Below are 20,008 nucleotides of genomic sequence, written 5' to 3' on the forward strand. Positions count from 1 at the left end.
AGGGATCCGCTTTGTGACCCTTAATGACCAACGGTTACTATCTTGCCTTCGCATTACATACCCTGCCCACGTCCATTTCTTCTTCTTAATTTCTACTAATATGTCCTTAACGCTCGTTTGTTCCCTGACTCGCTCCGCTATCTTCTTGTCCCTTAATGTTACACCCATCATCTTCTGTTCCATTGCTCGCTGAGTCGTCCTCAATTTAAGATGAACCCTCTTAGTAAGCCCCCAAGTTTCTGCCCCGTAGGTGAGTACTGGTAAGATGCAGCTGTCATACACTTTACTCTTCAGGGACAATGGTAGGCTGCCATTCATAATCTGAGAATGCCTGCCGAATGCACTCCACCCCATTCTTATCCTTCTAATTATCTCTACCTCATGTTTGGGATCCGGGGTCACAACTTGGCCTAAGTAGATATATTCACTTACCACTTCTACTGCCTTGCCACCTATCTCAAACCACAGTGCTCGCCCGAGGTTATTGATCATTACTTTAATTTTCTGCATATTAATTTTCAGGTCCACAGTTCTACTCTGGTTGTCCAGTGTGGTAAGCACGCTTTGCAATTCGTCCCCCGAGTTACTTAGCAAGGAAACGTTGTCAGCAAATCTGAGGTTACTGAGGTAGGTATTCTTCATTAAAGGAGGACTGACACCAATTTTCGGCGTTAATATTATTGCACAGTTCGCTTCCTTCACTCAACAGAATACCCTGGCTGAAATATGAGCGGCCTGTGACGCGAAGAACATAGTTCAATTGGATCTCATTTATCGCGCTGACGGAGCAGCGCACGGAGCAGCACTCAGCAAATGGACATCAGCGTGACATCACTCCAGGAGAGGAAAAAGAAGTGACGCGACAGCGCTCGTCAAAAACTCGTGACGTCACTTCACGTGCGCGGCCCCACGAGCGGTGAGCGGGCGCAACATCCTCTCAAGCGGGCGCCGGTTACGTCCGCACAAAGCGGTGAGGTCAGGCAGGGAGTCTGTCATATGCGCCGTTCATGATGAAAGCGCAGGAATTTGAAACAAACGATTTTCAGGCCGTTCAATGTAATTAACTACCGCGCGCTGAAGTACTTGAAGGGCTGTTTCAGGTTGGCCAGACCATTAAGCATCGATAAAAGCAATAAAAGTGTAACATAAAATTTTCGTGTCAGTGCTCCTTTAACCCTTACTCCCACCTGTTCCCAATCCAATGTTCTGCATACTTATGTACTACGACCATTTAAAATAGGTACTAAGACCACTTAAAAAGTTTGGAAACTTAAATAAACGCAAAAATAGTTGAATGATGTGGTGCTAAAATGGTGGCATTAACGCAAACAAAATCCCCACTGTCTCGTAGCTGGCTATTCAAAACAGGTATTCAAGGTACAGCGCAAAGCAGAGTGTAACACTGATACCTGTGACGTCCCCCTCTCACACAACTGCAGCCTGTTGCAAAAGTGTATCTTCCCAGATGCTCCCACTTCCACACCACTTGCCCCACAAAGAAAAGCAAGTACCCAATATTACCAAGATTCACAATCATTCAAGAGCTGTACTAGCAAGGCATTGGTTACAATCATCCATACAGTTTTGAAATATTGCTTTGAGCTGGTTTTTGTTCATGATACCTGTCGCAACCCAAAGAAATGCAAAAATTACTACATGAGTATCCAGTCAGTTGGGGCGAAACTTCAACCTCTGTTCCTAATAAATTTGCTTCCTGCAAGTGTCGCGCACCACTAAAAAATGCCCCCGCGAATTGAACTGCCCAAATAAAAAAACACAGCTGCAACGAGTGCACTTAATAAAAGTTCCTGAACGAGCATTTTGAAAGAGGAGTGAACAAGTGCATTCAAATGCAAAGAGAGCCATTTACACGCATTCTCATATTTGTCACCCTTGTCTTCTCATTGAAGCTAGTGTAATTAGGTTGGCGAGGCCCAATTTACTAGCTGCTTCCTTTGAATGTTTGAGAACACCATGCAGGTAAAAATAAAAAAAAAATGCTAACAGACTACGTCAAAGAGAGACACAGATAAATACATAGAGAACATGTATATGTACCTGTTAGAACTTTCTCAATTTTACTTTTGGTCTGAAAACAATTTGCATGCTACTATGGCACAAACTGGTAGAAAGTACCAAGCTAACAAGGCTTTGTTTACAGATACTCATCATGCTTGATAAGAGTACAGGTGTCATTGTGAAGAACACCTCTCAACAGCACCGAACTTAGGGGTGGGCGACCAGGGCGGTTGCACAGGGCGGCGGCGAAAAGGGGGCGCCGACCTGCACTGGATGCCCCCCCCCCTTCCCTCCCTGTTCTCTCCACTCGGCACTGTCTTCTGTCCCTCAAAAGAAGAAACTTTGGCAGTGCACTTTGAAGTGAGGGAGAAAACACGTCTGTCCAAATAATCCCAAATTATCAAGCCTATACCGAGAAACATGTACCCACAATGTCACACCCAAAACGAGGGTGCGAAGGTGGAATTGGTTTACCAAGAAACTGCCTGAGGAGGCTTCGGGAGATTGTATTCACAAAACTAAAAACTAACTGAAGTGTAACTTTTTCCTTTCGATTTGTGCTGAAACAAAATGCTGAAAAAAAGTACAAAACTTACACTGAAAGGGTGCCTTGTCGTGACGTTATCGGCTTGAAATGTAGCCTATACTTAATAAAGGGGCCATGCAGACAAAATACAAATTTGTTTTATTTGAACGATTTAGTATTTTTAGGGTCCTAAGCGCTTGTCCAGCAGCAAACGATGCTTTATTCCCTGAGAAATTAAATACTACAAGTCAAAATTTCGATTCTCCCACTCAATCGCGTGCTTTCGTGACGTCAACAATGACATATTATGAGCAGGGCCTTGAAACTAATTTAGCCTGCTGACCAGGGCTGCAACCATTTCACAAGCACCCGTTTGATTATCCTGTTTATCGCCCACTTTCATAGATGGTGCTGCAATGCTGCTGAAGTGCCAGTGTTTGGTTATCTTGTTTATCGCCCACTTTGGTAGATGGTGCTCCAATGCTGCTGAAGTGCCAGTGTTCGCACTTAGCTTCTTACCGGACTTCTACACCTGCCGTATTTTTATTACGGTTCATACCAATCGTTTGCTAAACTTCAGCTATGACTCAACAAACATGGTCACGTAAGCGACCGTGCCGCTTGTGTCAATTGGTCAGTGTTGTTTCAGAAAGTCCAGCGCATCCGACGGCTGTGTTGGCGGTGTCAGCCAGCAAAGTGCCGCACTAACTACTTTGGTGTTTACGTGTTCATTCGTGAGTTTAATTGTTCAGCCCACAATCCTTACTGCTATAAAAAGAATGTTCGGCAAACTTATAAGCTCTGCCTAATTTGCGTTTGCTTTTGTCGGCCTCAGCCGATCACACAGCAGGGCTTATGACATCATAGGTTCTGTTGCTGGAAATGAGCTAGTGGGTCGCATGGCCATTCCCTTTCTTCCTAATTATGTAGCTTATTTAAGCGAAGTTTACATTAAAAGTGGTGTCAGCATGATTTTAAAGAGGCGATCTTTTGAACGAACCAAACTTGTGTTTTGTCCGCATAGCCCCTTTAAGGCAGAAAAAAGTGATGCACAAAATTGAATTGATCTTATTTTTGAGCAAATTTTTTTGCTACTATTGTTAATGTGTGCATGAATATGGAAAAAATTTCATACAATGGTCTGGCTACCCTGGAAAGAGGAGAGAGTTTAAAGCCCGGGTTGGTTTCATTTTAAGAGAGATAAAGAGAATAAATTTTATTTATCGAGCAGAGGCTGATGTTATAAGCTTTGACACGTGGAAGGCATCCCTGGGATTCTTTGACTTCAACTGAAATCTTCTCCCTCCAGTGTTTCAAACAAACAGAAGAAAATCTTAATACGGCAACCAGTGGGTACAGCTGTCTTCTCTTACGCACATTTCCAAGCAGGGCTATTTGTTAAAGAAAAGAAAGACAGAAATGCTAAAATAACTGGCATGTGTTGAAAGCTTTAAAGAGAAATAGAAGAGACTGAAGAATGCCCTTTAAAGTACAAGATAAAGCCTAATTTTCGTATTAGGCTAACTAACCTGATCTATCCTGACAAACCTCACACGGTCTACATTACTTGAGGAGGTTGTACTCATACTGACAGCAATCATTTGGCCCCTCTTTTTCCCATGTGTGTGAGGAAAAGTGGTGCATCAAACTTTTTTAACCCAGACCACAGCCGAAACACTTTTATGCAGCACCGAATAAATTCACGATTACAACAATAATATATCTGCATTCTCTATATAAAAGCAAAAAATGCCCCCACTTCACTATCATGAACTTTAACACTGAAACTTTGTCATTCGCTGTCAATATGTTACCTGAGGTGTCTACCTGGAGCTAGCGCACCTGCTGTTTTAGCTCTTTAGTACTAAGACCTCCCTCTTCCGCATTTAGCTAATGTTTCCTTGTCTGTCTGGTCTTCTGCGCAGCACGTTTAATCAACGAGGAGGCACGTGTACGTGGTACTGTAGAAAAATCTGTAATTTTAAGGGCGTATTCAATGAAAAAAAAAAAAAAAAAGAAAACGGACACTTTATCAGTCTCTTCAGAAAGGAGATTTTATTCCTGCTCCTGCTATTTGAGAGTAGCTATATAGTACTAGTATAAGAAGGGCCCCAAGTTTGGCTTTGAGCCGAGGCTTGGACTGGCTGACAAACTGTCTCGGTCAAGGTGTCTGCAAAGGTTTGCCCCAGAGGAGTTCAAGGCGCGGTTTCTCGCAGAATGTGTTGACGTGGAAGAAAAATCAGCATACGTACACAGGCAGAGGGACAATTCCCGAAGTGTTGTAAAAAACAAAAAAACAAAAAAAAGGCACCCTATTTGTGTTTCCTTTAGTCCTTCGTCTGTGTCTTTTTGTGCCTAGTGAAGATGGAACCTAAACCAACTCGCCCAGTTATTTGTTTTGATGCTAGCTATAGTACTACTTGTTTTTCTTTAATGCCTGCCGTATTCGTGGCTCTAAAACCCGTTGGTTGCTTACAAAGGCTTAAAATCAGACAGTCAATATAAGGTTAAAAATCAGACAGACAAAATCAGACAGCCAATCGACTATATTGGGGCTCCGTGAGTGGGCACTAACTAGCTTTTTGAGGAATAACTGCAAAAGGCTGGCATTTTGGTTAACACAACTAACCCTTTTTTACTGGCAAGCCTCTCTTTGTTTGTGCATTTTAGGCGCCATTATTTGCTTGAAATGTACATGGTCTGTTGTGACCTGATCGGACCTTAGGCGACGTCATACATGAGAACCTAATTCTGGCTGGCACATTGATTCACGGTTCGCGTTGCAGGCTTCAGCCACCGAAATACATATCTCATGTGAATGAACTCTCTAAAATAATTTTGTTTTACGATTAGGCATCCTCCTACTAAAAAAAACAAGAAAGAAAAACACTCAATTGCAAAAATTCACCGGGACACACATCCAACGGATTAGACCCCATCAAGAAACGTGACTGTGCATACGGGTGATGTATGCATTAGTGTCGCTTCACTATCATTGCTAGGCAAAGAAATTGCGTTTCTTGATGGGGTCTAATCTGTTGGAGACGGCATGTGTGTCATGGTGAATTTGTCGGGGTTTTTTATTGCTTTTTTGTAGTTTTAGTTTTGTATTTTAATCTTTTCTTGTTTCCACGTGTCTACATGATAGTAGTATATATGAGTGTGTCCTGTCCTTTTAGCGCAACTTTATTTCCATCATGTTAGACTAACGAGCCCGTCAGATTGCTTTGATGAAAAAGCCTTAATGCAAGCTCAAGGGGCCTTTACACTGCATGATAGAGGACACAAATTGCAGCAAGACACCAACTCTGCGCATCCCAGATGTCAAATGGGCCATGCCATAGCAGCTTCAGAGTACACTTAAACCCTCGCTTGATGCCACTGAACTCGTTAGATGAGACAAGTACGTGACCCGGTCTACACTCATTCCTGACTTGAAGCTACTAAAAAGTGCTACGATGAAGAACAAACATGACCATGCTTGTGTCTTTTGTTTAAAGGCCATACTGGTGGACACACTTGAAGAAAGGCTTCATGTGTGGCCGCATCGCAGTAATTACGTTCCTTGATTTGTGATTCAAGAGCCTCGTGTGTATTGACAATTCTCGTCGAGACCATGTGAGGGAAAGGCTTTTCCAGCTAGGTGGTAAGCCATGAGCCATGGCCACTGAAAATAAAGTGAAAGGGTGTGTCCATGGCAGAAAAGTGAACAGAAAACCGGGCTCTGCTAGTAGTTGTCATACTGCTTTACGGCAGGAGTAAATGAAAATTGGAATCCCTTGGAGTGGTAGTGGATGCAGGGCTCCCTCCTTCTGTAACTAATGCCATGGTGAAAGTGTTGCTGTGCATCCCGGTGACCTCAACCTAATGCAAGTGAGTATCCATCCCAGCCGGGATGACTGCCAACAAGCAAAAGAACCCCCTTCTGCCAAAAAATGCCAACTAACTTTTTCTTTGCCTCTGCAACTAGATGAATTATCACTGATTGTCTGACATAATGAGAGAGAGAGAAACCCGTTTTATTCCTGGCCAGGCTTAGTACGGATGGTTGAGCCGCGGAAGCACAGCTCTATAGGCCCGAACCCTGTCGACCAGGGTGCACTGGGACTGGGCCTCCCGAGCGCGCGAGGGCAGACAGCCAGGAGTCGGGGGGGTTGGGTAGGGGAAGATGACGTATTCAATAACTCAACAATAAAAACAACCTTCAAAGGAAAAATAGGCACTTTCATAAATCTTTTAGGTCTGATCCCTCTAAATAAACACATTTGATTGTTCAAATAATTATTTGATTAAGGGCAGCCGATTATTCATATTAAAAAATTTTTTGTCAATGTCCAGTTCTAGTAATATTTATCGATTACTGCATGCTTGCGCTTTCTGCCTGTGATCCTCACTTTTTAAAACATACTTTATAACGACAATTCATGCTCTTTTTAGATTTCTGTCATTATGTAAAGCTGGCATCAGATGGTAATCTTGAAGTTAAACAACATGAAAGAGTGCTGTGATATGTGGCGACAACAGCCTACTGTCGGACCCCAGTTAGCTGGCTTGCTGCCTTGGAATAATATCCTCCGCCTGGAGTAAATTAAATTTTTGAAAAGGAGCTTCAACATTTTTTTTATTGGTTTTAACTAAACATGCAGATCCACACACATGTGCAATGTCTGCCCTCGCCATCAAGAGATGCATTGAAAAAGTGATCACTTACGGTGCAAGAAGCAGTCATACTTGAAGCAGCGCCGGCAGAAGAGGGTTCGGTAGGAATGCATGCTTTGCTCCCGAGGCACTGACTGTGCAAATGGCCCATCTATGTTGGGTGCGCATTCCATTGGTAAAGGCGGCGGATTCACTTTCGCCATCAGTTCCCGGTACCTGCCAGCCAACGGAAAGTCCCACATAAATTTTTCTGGCCATCTTTTTGAAGAGATGGGGCTTCACAAACTCCAAAACTAATGTCGAAGAACAGCAGTAGGTTTTACGCTGCCACACCTACACTGCATATACCATTTTAATTTCAGGTGGAAAAATTTTAAAAATAAACCTCAGACTAAAGAATGTGGCACTGCTTTATAGCCCTTCTGATACTGTTAGAGACATTAAAGGAAAATAATTGCTCTTTTACAGCTCTTTTCATGTTTGTCAGACAACGATTGGTAGCTTCTTTGAGCAGAGAATAAATATAGCAAACAACTTTTTACTTTCACTTTGCACCTTTCTGGCCGATTTTTTTTAAAGCTGTTAAAAATTATGCTGTAGCACAACGGCAATTAAAAACATTACTTAAAAATGGTATTTTTCTTCTAATTTTCTTTCTTTTCTCTGTTTTGTGCACCCCTGTCTAAGGCCACGCACTGTTGGCGGGCACGTATAAATAAAGATAAATGAATGAATGAATTACTTGGCTATTAAAAGTATCCAGATGCACTGCTAACAAGTTTTCTAAAAACATTCAGACACCCCAAAAAGCAGGTCTTTCCATTCCTTTCATGGGGTAGGCATACATAACATACAAGAGAAGGGTGCTTCATTATATTTTCCTACTCAGGCTTAATATCACATTTACGAACAAAATTCAATGAGCAACTGCATTCACAGTACTTGACTGAAGCACATGCCCACTGCTCATGATTTGTGTGTATCTTTGCAGGCATGTGTTTACATTGGGCAGCATGCCACTTCTATGGAATAATGAGATGCTGAATAAAACTAGCAAGTTCATTTCAAACAAAAGTCTGACTCTCCCATAGCCCTCACAGTGCTTATTCGATGGCCAAAGATGCTTCAACTTCTGAGAAATCGCAAATTAAACACAATGTGCCTTCCTCATTGCCCTCACAGTGATTTGATGAGGTAAACAACTGGCTGCTGTTTGTGACACGATAAACTGGAATCCAGTGAGTCGGCGGTGTGGTATAGTGGCAACAAAAAACGTCATGTCCCAAGAGATATTTTTGGATAGAATCAGTCGCGGTCTGCTGAACTCTAGCATACTTTGCTATACCTCACCACAAAGTAACAGCGTCCCCAATGGGGGTCTGTTATAAGGTTTGAGGATTTGCTAGCACATAATTACTTTTGCATACCATGAAGGTTGGCTGACCGCTACGTCAGCCAATCTATGTCAGACTGACTGCTCACACTCACAAGTTTCAGCAAGCTCCACTAGCCCATCTAGCCACACAATACACACATCTATATACATGCATGTGTGCGTGCATGCTGTACATATGTTTACTACACCGGAAGGAGGAAGTGCTCAATGGAGGTAGGGAGCAAATAATACAACATTTTAATGGCAGGTATTTCGATAAATGATCGAGTCATTCAAATCCCAGTGTACGCAGCACATGCACATTAATTTGTTGCACATTTATGCTTGCAGCCGTTCAGGGCTCAAGGTAAAGTGTTTCTGTGATGATACTCGGTTTCACTACTTCACCATGGTTATTCCAGTTATTTCCTTTATTGATGTTCCTGCCAATTCTGAACCAATCACATAACAAGCATTGCAGAGGCACACTCTCTTAAAGTCTTAACTGATGCCCATCTGCCCACCCCACGTTTCGTTACAGGGGCAGTACTAGTTAGTCAACCTGATGTAAACTAACCTTCATGCAAAGTAATGCCCACAAGAGGTTTCAACTGCAGAAGAACTATGCCATAAGGCCGTAATAAAAGTGGTTATGTATACACTGCAGTGTCATACAGAAGTCATTCAATGACCTAGCCGAAAGATCAGGCATTGCACTGAAACCAAACCAACTGAGTTAACCTTTGGTGTCGCTGTGTTAACTATCATCTTGGCTTGCATCATACTTTTTCTAAATTCCTTTTGTCTGTTGACAATCAAACATAACACTACTAAAACTTCCACTCAACATTTCTACAAATATGCAGAGCCTGTGCTGTTGTTATATGTTTTGTATGATTATGACTGCTTCTAGTGCAAGTTGCGTCAACAGGCCTGTGGTGGTGATACTGGTCAAGTTTTCATCGTTTTCTATCTTATTGCAGAGGTGCTGCACACAAGAAAGGTATATTCATTTTCTCAAAGAGATAATCTATTGATCTAGCTCAACTTGCTTTTGGACTATATTATTGAGCCCCTGTAGTATATACGTATGTGGTATTAGAATTACAGGCTTCTGTTTTGCGCTACGCCCAAGCATCATTCCATGCCTTACTCTTGTAATGAGACTAAGTGCCCATTTTTATGCAATTTCATGCATGCCAAGCTCTCCTACACACAGCCTGGCCATGAAGGAGAAGACAATAAAAAAGTTTTCCAGAGTACGAAGCATGAGGGGAACACGTGCATTCTGCCACTGTATCAACTGCCAGTGAAGGTGACTCCTAGCTTCTGAAGTGAAAATCGTTTTTTTTTTATCCATTACAGCACCGGAATCTTGCATGAAAACGTTCATCCTTGCTTGTCAGGATGAAACTTGTCATACTGTCAGGAAAACATTCATCCCAGCTAAGAATTGGACCTACAATGTCATGCACAGCAGCATACTTCCCTAACTCCCGTGCCTTGGTGGCACACAACTCTACTGAACGTGATAGCACTCGTGGCCATGGTGGAGTGGGAATGAAGAGGAGGATTGTTAGCATTTTTAATCAGGAGAATTCAGGTGATCCTGCCTCCAGTTATTAGCTTCAAACATGAAAGCAGTAGCTGAATGGATAGTGGTACGCACCGCTGTTTCAATTCTTGTGGAGATCGTTTGTCAGGAAACACGGAGCAAATGGCAGCAAAAATGAACTCTGATGGGTTCCCTTCCTCATCGCACTTGTCTGGAATGAGAAATACAGGCATTATGAAAAGGTTCAGCTCCCCTAAAATCAATAATTAAGGCAAAATTAATCTATGATTTTGCTTCAATAGAACATTTTGCACACTGCTGCTTTTGAGCAGGTGACATCTGTATGAAGACCGCACTCATGGCTGGGCTCAACCAGCCAATGGCGGCGACCGCCACTTACCTTGGCCGCTGCTTCCTGGCTCATCATCATAAGCCATCAGTGCATGAACCAACTCCAGAAAAAGCTCGTCTTTTGTGGACCCTGCGTCCCACTCCCCGTGCACCTTGCCATTGTAGTTTTTGAGCAGCTCTTCAATGAAGGTGCCGTCGTGGTCAAGAACCTCATCTCCCATGTAGGGTATGTTGTGCAACACTGTCTCATCTTCCACCTGCACACGTGCGCATACAAACAGCACGACCAGGGAGAAAAATGAAAATTTTTGGCAACACAACGAGGAACAAATTCCACACAGCCAATGCAAGGAGAAAGCGACATCATACCGTGAAATTCTGCTGAGTGGGTGCCCATGTGTACATGGTTGGTATAGGAGTGACAGCATACATGGTACACATTGGAGCAGCCTGTTTTGTTCCATCCGACAGCTCTATTTCACACTTTGGGGGAATAATGGAAAGAAAAACATTTAAAAGAGAGGCCAAATCATTTTACAACAGCAGGCCGAGTTTTCAAGAGCTGCAGCATTGATAGTGACGAATAGTTCACACATTACTTTTTGTCTAGCAGCAACACTAAAGGAATAAAGTACTCCTTGAGGACCGTACCTTTCTCGCGGTGGGAATGTGCATGGGCATCTCTGTAGGAAAGACCGCAATTGCTTTGGTGTCACTCTGATTCTTTTGCAAGAGAGCTGCTGTCTCAGTAATGAAGCGTCGATTGGTCATGTATGCGGCCTACAAGGGGGGAGAGAAAAACATGTGGTGCGGCACTTGAAAAACGGTCATTACACAATTTCAGAAGGGGCACGATGATGTGTCAAATTTGTGTGTCAAATTTGAAAGAAACAGCACAATGCAAAACCATGGTTTGAAATATAGCTGCAGGTTCTAAGGGCCTTAAATGAGACCAGAGACTTCACACAGATTTCTCTGATGATTTTTACACTTGAGCAGCAGCTAATTTGCCAAGAACTAAAATTTAAATTTCGTGTGTAACATACATGTTGAAGGGATGCTGCAGGGCTTGGATCACCAAGGGTCCTTTCGCCTAAACTATTTCTTGCAGTTTGCCTGGATCACAAATACCCACGCCAGCAACTTGAATATAGTTACAGCACCTGCATTACCACAGTTGGCTGGGATATTTCAGCAGAATAAGCTTTGGCCAGCCCGGTTCTCCCTCTTTTGGTGGGCTTTACAAATATCTTGCGACACCGAAAAGGATGACAAAGTGCTAAAACCTATTTCTCCCAAACAAAGGTGCGCTTTAGTATAGTATAAAGAACTACGTGAAGTGAACATACAAAAAAAAAAAAAAAACACTTTGAAGAATTCATTACGCAAAAACACTGTTATACCGACGTTGTTACAGAACAAGAGGTAACCAGCATATTAAACATGCATTTATAAATGAAAGTTGCCAGTAACTTTGTTTACTAGACAGGCAAGTGTCAGATAAACTCTGCCACCAAAAAAGGCATCAAACAGGAGCACTTTTCTTTGGAAAATTACAGAAAGAGCATGTTGGCTAACCTCCTTTTGTAAGCCTGTGATAGAGGCTTTATTTTGTAATGGGGGCAAAAAACGTAAACGGATACATGTATAACACCCCAAAACAGAAAAAAGTAACTTCAGGTGTAGAAAATAAATCCACAGTTCTGTTGCTCTTTGTTACACTTTACATCATAGGCTAGGCTCTTCTTATTTTTGGAGGGGGGCAGTAAAGCCTACATCTTCCTCTTGTCTACAATGTGCCGCTATCAATCTGCTCCGAAACAGATCACACAGGGTGGCCAAGCAAGACCATTAGTACTCATCTGTACTGCTGGCATAAACGACCCCTTTTGGAAAATTTCGGTGCAACAGTGCAGATTTTTGTCACAGTGGCGCAGGAAGTCCAACTGATGCAAAATGAAGCATTGGGCCCAAGGGCAGAACACTGAGCTTGGCTAGTGTCAGGTCGCTACTGTTGCAAGAGCAGGTTGTGAACCTTGCATTGGGAAAGCCGCAGGTAACAGTTCTCAAGTTGCTTCTGTATCAGCCGCACATCAGACAAGTGCACAACGTTTTTTTACGTACCACCCCGGCCTTCAGTTAAGTGTACTTTCACCACTAGTGCTTTTACAAATGAAGTGTGCTGCTAAGGAGTTATGTTCTAGAATACATACCATGACCTCGTCCCGTCTTTTGAAGCGCTTTAGTTGCCTCAGGCGCATATACTCTGAACGTACTCGTTTTCTCCATTCTGGGCTTACTTTGCTCACGTCCATGATGTACGGGTTTTCCTACAACAAAAAATGAACACATGGGCTGGGCTGGGGAATCAGCATGAAAATATTAATGCCAAGAATGAGTGTACAACACTAATGCACAAGACACAGACTGATAATAACAGGAGAAGCTGTAAAATTGTACGGAAAACTAGCCTGGAATAGGCACCGCATATATTGGGCTAATGATGATGGTTCCTGCTTTAATAATTACAAGCTCTTCCAAGCCAAGGAGGGTTTAAAAGAACCTTAATCTTTGAGTCGAAAGTTTTGATCCAAAGATACCATGGGCTGGCGCCATTGCTCAAGCCCTCAGTAACATAAACACACACGGTGAAACCTAGTACTACAGTTTGATGTAATACAGGTATTACTTGTGTTATTAGTGAACCTATCTAGTATTACCTATGTGACACAGGTAAGCACAGGGTACCCCACATGAAAATCCACCCTACATGACACTGCTGTTTCTGTATATTGGAAATGCAATTCTAGAACTATTTTATGCAAAAATTCAGAATGTTGTCTTGTACACACTCCTAATCATCTTTCTAAACCACGGTGCTCCGAGATGCACAAGGAGGTTGTAATTTCAAACATTTCTGGTAATCGCTACACACGACCGTAGAACTGGAATACAAAGCTCTAGTGAAGCACCAGGGTCTGGAGAATTGATGCCGACTCTTACGAAGAATGCGGTAGAGCACCCCCCACTCAGCCTTAGCCACAGGCGCAATGAACTGTGATCAATATCAATGGTGGCCACAGGCAATAAATATCATTGAAAAGCACTGTGATCCATGGCTTCATGGCAATGCCGTAAAAGATTTGTATAATGAAGTGCAGAGACAGGCACCACTGCCACAAACCATTTTTTCAGTTTCTCACAAATCTCAGTCAGATTTTTAGTTTGTTAAAAGGCCTCAGACAAAAATTATTTTCACATGGTCTTATGCACGCACAACCAATGAATGCATCAGGCTGCCCTCAGTAGATAGCAATCATTCCGATTTCAGCTGGGAAGCAGCTGGAACTGCCTTGTTCCGGATTACTTTGTCACACACACACACAAAAATGTGAGAACTTCCTACCCTATTCGGTGGGTTGTAAATGCTAGAAATCCAATATGTGAACCGCTGCTTAATTTCCCTTCTGTGGCCAATTAACGCATGCACTCTGTCAAAAGGGCGAAAGTACTCGTCTTGTGGCCATCGGTGGTCATACTGCTCCTTGTGATCACTTCATGCATTCTGAAAATCCTCCTCTTGGGGTGACAAAGTGCACGTGCAAGTATTAAATGGGCACTGAGGTCAACTTAAGCTTTTTTACAAAGATTGGACTCCTTTGCAACCCACCAAACAGGGTAAAAAGCTTTGACTTTTTCCGCCTGTGTGTGTGTGACAAAGTAATCCAGGAACAAGGCATGCTACCCAGCTGAAGTCATGAGTGGTATCCGTAATTAGATGTCAAAATTTTCTTCATTGGAGGCCTTTTGACAAGCTCTCTAAATGTTTTCATCCCATGGTTGGAATCAGTTTGTGGTAGTGGCGCCTGTCTCTGTGCTTCCATTACATAAATCTTCAACTCAGTATTTTCAGTGAAGTCAGAATAACGAATAACGGTATTTTTCACCAATATTTTTTGCCTGTGGCTACCGTTCATCATAGTTAATTTTGCCTGTGGCTAAGGTGGTGCGGGGAGGGGCTATGCTTCCTTTTTCGCAACAGTTGCCATCAATTCTGCGGATAGCACAGTACAATCCAGTGATAGTGGCAGTCCTAACAGTGCCTTTCTTTTCGTTCTGTGCCCATGTTTGTGCATTATATTTCGACAAATTTGTCCTTGCCATACTTTGGAATGTCATGCTAGAGCAATTAGAAATGATAAAAAAAAAAAACAATGAACGAAACAAAGGGAAAATAGGACTCCTCTTAAATTTGTGCTTTTGTTCTGCAACTGTGGTTACAACAATACCCATTATTCAAAGAAAAGTAATGGAAAGTGAACACCGGGAAAGGGGGTAACAAAAGGAGAATGGCATGCAGCTAAAGCCTTCATAGCAGGTAGTGGCAGTAATTTACAGCTACGAATAAGCCACAGCGTCCAAAGAAAACCACACACAGCTGTGGTGTGCCGGTGCACGTGTGTTGAGTGCAGCACACGTGCGCTGTACAGGCAGACAGACAGACAGACACGGAGAGAGAGAGAGAGAGAGAGAGAGAGAGAGAGAGAGAGAGAGAGAGAGAGAGAGAGAGAGAGAGAGAGAGAGAGTCTTTATTGGGGGCGGGGCAGGCTTAAGTCTGTTGGGGGAAGTAAGGAGGTTAAAGGATAAGGGTGAGATGTCGTGAACAATGAATGGAGAGAGTCTTCGTCCTATCGTGGGTCTTTTGGAAGGAGGAGGAGTTCTGTGGGGGTCCCACGCCTTTGTTCTAAACCGCTCATGCTAGGCTGCTTGAAAGTTTGAACACTGCATTTAGGTGAAGGCTTTCCTGAAAAGGGTACTATGGGATCACTGGTGGGGAGGAGCGAAATTATGGCGAGCGAATTTGGGGCCGAACCAAATGAGCTGATGTAGATAAGCCTCAGTGGTGGACTGACACTGTGGGCAGCAGGCCTCTCCCAACAATTTCCAGTCACATCTATCATGAGCTAGCCGAATCCATTCTTTGCCCCCGAATTTTCGTGGTTTATCCCTCCATCGGCTCCGAGGCCTGCTCTATTTCCTTTTCAGTCCACTGGCAGCCACTCCATTAAACGGATGGCCCACCTGTTGCCCCTCATATGCATGACGTGTCCTGCCCAAGCCCAATTTTTTCGCTTAATTTCACTTCAATGTCGTCCACAAGTTTGTTCCCGAATCAACGCTGTTTTCTTATAGTTAAGTACGACCCCCTAGCTTGCTTCTTTCCATAGCCCATTAGGTCGATCAAAAGTTCCTTTCCAGGTGCTTAGCGAGACTCCAAGTTTCTGTCCCCTATATATCATTAATGGAAAAAAGCACTGTTTGTACACTAGCTTTTCAAGTGACAGAGGAAGCCTACTGCTCAGGATGTCAGAATTTTTACAGCCTACCCCACACTTATTCTGTATTTAGTTTCCTTTTCATGATTGAGATCAGCAGCTATAAGTTGCCCATGGATAGACATAATCACTCACACTTTTCAACATTTCCTGGCCTACCTTGACAATGCATCCCTTTGCATGCTTATTAAACATATTCCGGTTTTTTGGTGTTTATTTTTAACTCTGCAACCAAACTTTCCGACTACAATAGTCGAAGCATGTTCTGTGATTTCTGACCGGTTTGACTGAATAACACAACATCGTCTGCAAACCTTAGTTCCCCATTTATTCTTACGCCTAGTTATGGTCCCTGGTTTTCCCCACTACGTAAGCTTCCTGAACACACCCTCTATACAGGCTGTAAATAACTGACGAGAGATGTGCACCCTTGCCTAACACCCTTCCTTATATGCCCCGAGATTCACGACTGCTGCGCCGCCTGCCGCTGCTCTGCCATGGCGTATATGGGGTGAGCGCAGCGTGGCTCATAGGTAGGGGCTCGCAGCATTTTGACTCTCACTTCCTTTTGCCGCTAGTTAAACTTGTTATAGTCACGTCTGTGAGCAAATACTACTATGTTTATGGCACTTCAAAAAGCAGCTGTGGATTGTTAGAGCACTCGAATGCAACACAGACGCTATCCGGGAATGTGGTTCTGCGCACTTCCTGACCGCTTTTATAAGCATCACGAATGACAACAGCATATCAACACGGTCACATCTAAACCCCGTCATGCACTAGTGAATTATGTCACCTCATTTAGACCTGATACTGGCACAGTGACAGGTTGGTTTTGTCTTGCAGCGCGTACAACGAATGCTGCTTTTTTTCTTTTCAAATATATACGTCGTAGAAAAATATATTTCGGGGAAGTGATTACCCAATACCTGAAAACCACTTGTAGCCTTTATAGGAATATGAGCCCCGCGAAAATGTTAAGCGTAGTGCAAGGAAGGCTCTGCGTTATTAAATATGCGCACAATCACACCTTATAGCAAGAAGCAGGGAAAGTTCACGAAACCACAGAATAATAAATCATCTGCAAGCCAGAAAGAAACAGAATACCTCGTACGGAAATGAAAAAACCTAGTGCAGCTTCAGAAATGTTAATGAGGTTTGTCTCAGCTTAAGGCAGGTAGGACTCGCCAGACCCAACTAGATGTGAAATGCAGTGTTATTTCCCAGGACATATGAGGAAAGCTTAACTATCGTTGCGTCCGAATGAGTAATTACACAGGCTGCTTGTTTGTTTTCTTTTGTTTTTCAACTTCAACAAACAGTTGATCACTCGGCGGATGTATTTTTTGAAACACGGGGGAAGCGGCCCACAAACAATAAAAGGTGTCATTGGAAGAGTGTGGCATCTTCAGGCTTTCTGTGTCATGTGGTGGTGTTTCAGCGTTTAGTTGTGGATGCGGCTTTCTCAATAAGACGTAGTGGGATTCTTGATGATTTCTAGAGCTTAGAATGAATCGGTGAGGCCACGAATTTGGGTCGGTAGTAGCAGCGGGTAATCGCAAAATCCATCGCGTCGGTAATCGCGCAAAGTTCTGCGTCAGCTAGAGTTGCATGTCCATAGCAGCGTAATAAGTGCGTCCACCAGACACTATCAGAAATAGAACAGAACGTGAGACGCAGGGTAGGACGCGGCACGCAGGCAAGCATCAGTTAAGGCGACAAAATTCTCAATCAACTCACAGTGCAATAACATTCGCCCTGAAAGACCACTTTGAGAATCAAGAAAAGCTTCGCACCCCGTCGAAACCGTCGAAACTCCTAAGTACCGTCGAAACTCCTAAGTAGTCACGTCGCTACCGCTACTGCCGCCGCTGCCGCTACCGAGACAACCAGAGACAACTACGACGCGCTAGCGAACTTCGAATAAACAGGACAAGAAAATTTAGCGGCCAATTTTTTCTGACTGAAAACTTTATAAATTGCACCAAGACACTTTTATTTTCTCAAATACCGAGGAAGCGACGTAGACTGCTAAAAATTGATGTCAAATGTCGCCAAAGTTGGTGGAGGGCGCTACCTGTGCCCACTAGCTCCAGTCCAGTGTCCATCAGTCACTCGGCTTACTTCACTGCGTTGGATGCCTCTGCGTTCTCTCCACATCCATCGCTTCAGTTGTGAACAAGTATTCCGTCGGTGGAAGCGCTCGTGAGAGTTCCTGCATCTAAATGTGTATAATTATTGTTACTACAAATGGCGTAGGTATTCGTCGTGGTCCGTAAGGTAAAAGTTCTTCCTTTCATCTGTAACATCAAAGTTACCTTTTGAGAAATATTTACTGATGCGGTAATTGGAAACTCGCCTCTTTTCCGCGGACGCCAGTGAGAGGTGCTCGTCTCGTATAGCCAAGATTTGCTAGTGTGTCGGCACAAATATAACTGATTATGTTCAGTTCTTTTGTTGCGTGCGACTGCTTATAATGTAACAAATCGGCGTCCACAATTCGTAAAACGCCGGTTAAATGCGACTTTGTGCGCTTTCGCTCATCTGCGTCTCTTCACGCGTTCACCTTTTGCCATGCGGCTCGAGGCGCGTTCCGGCAAGACGCCGTACCATCCATCCTTCGTGTATTCGAGCAAAAAACGTACAAGGCCGAGTATCGTGAGGTGTGCTTACGGCTCGCAACACAGTAATTCAGCCTCATTTTTTTTTTTATTTTGCTTAGCTGCGTTGTTTAATTCACGCGCTTTTTGTTGCCGGCAGCATGGTGCTTGTTCTAAATTACGATGTGCGTCCATCGTCTGTGACCAAAAATTAACGGCTCATGTATCATAAGGATGGAATTACCCCTCGTAAAACTGTAGTTATACGCGAAATGCTGTGCTTTTCCCCCCTTTTTTGTTGTTTTTATTTCTGCATAGCTGCGCCGCTTGACGCGTTCGATTCTTGCCATGTGGGCCCGGTGCTTGCTGTAAGCAAGACGCTGTGTCGTACATCGTGTATTGCACAAAAAGTAAAAGGTCAAGTATTGAGGCTCGTTTACGTCTCGTAAAACGCTAGTTACGCGCAAGCTGCGTTGTTTAATGCGGTGATTTTTGCCTTGCGGCCCGGCCTTGTCAAGACGCTGTTAAGCGTCCAGCGTCTAATTTAAAAGAAAAATAGTGGTAAGAAATGGTCAGGTATCGTTTTTAAGTATGTGTCGGAGCGTAGCAGGCTTCGTTCCGCTACGTTGAATTAAAAAACTAAATTACTGGCATAGGCGCGTAGCTCGATTGCTGTGCGCTGCGCGTTCGACAGCGTTTACCGTCGTTCACTTGCGCCTGTCTTCTAACTCGCTCCTACCTTCGACTATATACCAGCTTACTACGGTGCAATTTTACACAAATGCGACAGAAGCGCAATGTGTTATCTTGAAAGCGTGTGCGTTGATGCAGACACGTGCGAGTCGCTAGGAACGCTGATTGGAAATAGTGCGTGGGACCGCGCCAGATCCAGACGCCTAATGTGCGTTCACGAGCTTAGGCGAGCGCGAAATCACTTTAAAGGTACAGTATTAATTCGATAATAAGTTGCAAACGATCTTTATATGACTCTATTGATACGGTACAAGCTTAAGACAAATGTTTTGTTTCTTTGGGGTTTTTATGCAAAAATTTGATGACTGTGACAGTTTCGTGGTTTTATCTACTGGTTTTTTTTATTCTTCCCTTCCAGGTTTTCCTATTCTTATTCTTTGTCTCCTGGTTTTTCTTTCGCTTGAAGTAGCCATAGGAGTTTGTGTGTATGTGTACACACACACACCAACTCCTACGGTCAGGATATATACTTGACCCTCGATTATGCTAGTGCACCCCGTCCCTGGCACAAAACCTCGCAGTGGTGGCTGTTTTTCTCATGGAGGTATAAAATAATGCCAGCATGCATGGTGGCCCAGTGCACCTCATAGCCAGTGTCCGGCCCGAGCATTAAAGGGACACTGAAATAAATTTGTCAAGCTCCTGTTTTTGCTTGCACTGTGTAGACTGGCCAAAATACAGTTTTCATCATTTGTCCGGTCGATAAGGCGGTATTTATTTCATCAAGCCTGAACGAAGGAAAACTACCATGTGTAGTCTGTGGTGGCTGCACCAACTAAAGCAGTGACATCCATACAAGGTGCTACGTGATTAGACTATGTCCAAGATTAGAAT

General features: G+C 43.4%; 2 protein-coding genes across 8 annotated transcripts in view; one reads left to right on the forward strand and one right to left on the reverse strand.

Annotated features, from left to right (window-relative positions):
* LOC144155766 (histone-lysine N-methyltransferase EZH2-like) overlaps positions 1 to 17,718 on the reverse strand; it is a 43,152-nt gene extending 25,434 nt beyond the window's left edge. For 6 of the 7 annotated variants that reach the window (XM_077687414.1, XM_077687410.1, XM_077687408.1 and 3 more), the window contains exons 1-7: positions 17,562 to 17,717; positions 12,699 to 12,815; positions 11,137 to 11,265; positions 10,855 to 10,968; positions 10,535 to 10,742; positions 10,249 to 10,345; positions 7,257 to 7,420 (exon numbers count right to left, since the gene is read on the reverse strand). In XM_077687414.1, coding sequence (XP_077543540.1) covers positions 7,257 to 7,420; positions 10,249 to 10,345; positions 10,535 to 10,742; positions 10,855 to 10,968; positions 11,137 to 11,265; positions 12,699 to 12,800 — 814 coding nt within the window. In that variant the 5' untranslated portion in view covers positions 12,801 to 12,815; positions 17,562 to 17,717. Of the gene's footprint in view, positions 1 to 7,256; positions 7,421 to 10,248; positions 10,346 to 10,534; positions 10,743 to 10,854; positions 10,969 to 11,136; positions 11,266 to 12,698; positions 12,816 to 17,561 lie in introns of all 7 variants that reach the window. The other variant, XM_077687412.1, reaches the window with a different exon arrangement.
* A 207-nt stretch (positions 17,719 to 17,925) lies between these two features.
* Positions 17,926 to 20,008, forward strand: part of LOC144155765 (uncharacterized) — a 67,086-nt gene continuing 65,003 nt past the window's right edge. Inside the window, exon 1 of the mRNA XM_077687407.1 lies at positions 17,926 to 18,101. The gene's annotated coding sequence lies outside the window, so the exon portion shown is untranslated. The remainder of the gene's footprint in view (positions 18,102 to 20,008) is intronic.

The sequence above is a fragment of the Haemaphysalis longicornis genome, unplaced genomic scaffold (genome assembly GCF_048455015.1).
Source record: "Haemaphysalis longicornis isolate Haplotype H1 unplaced genomic scaffold, Haemaphysalis longicornis Haplotype H1 scaffold_1, whole genome shotgun sequence".
NCBI lineage: Eukaryota > Metazoa > Arthropoda > Arachnida > Ixodida > Ixodidae > Haemaphysalis > Haemaphysalis longicornis.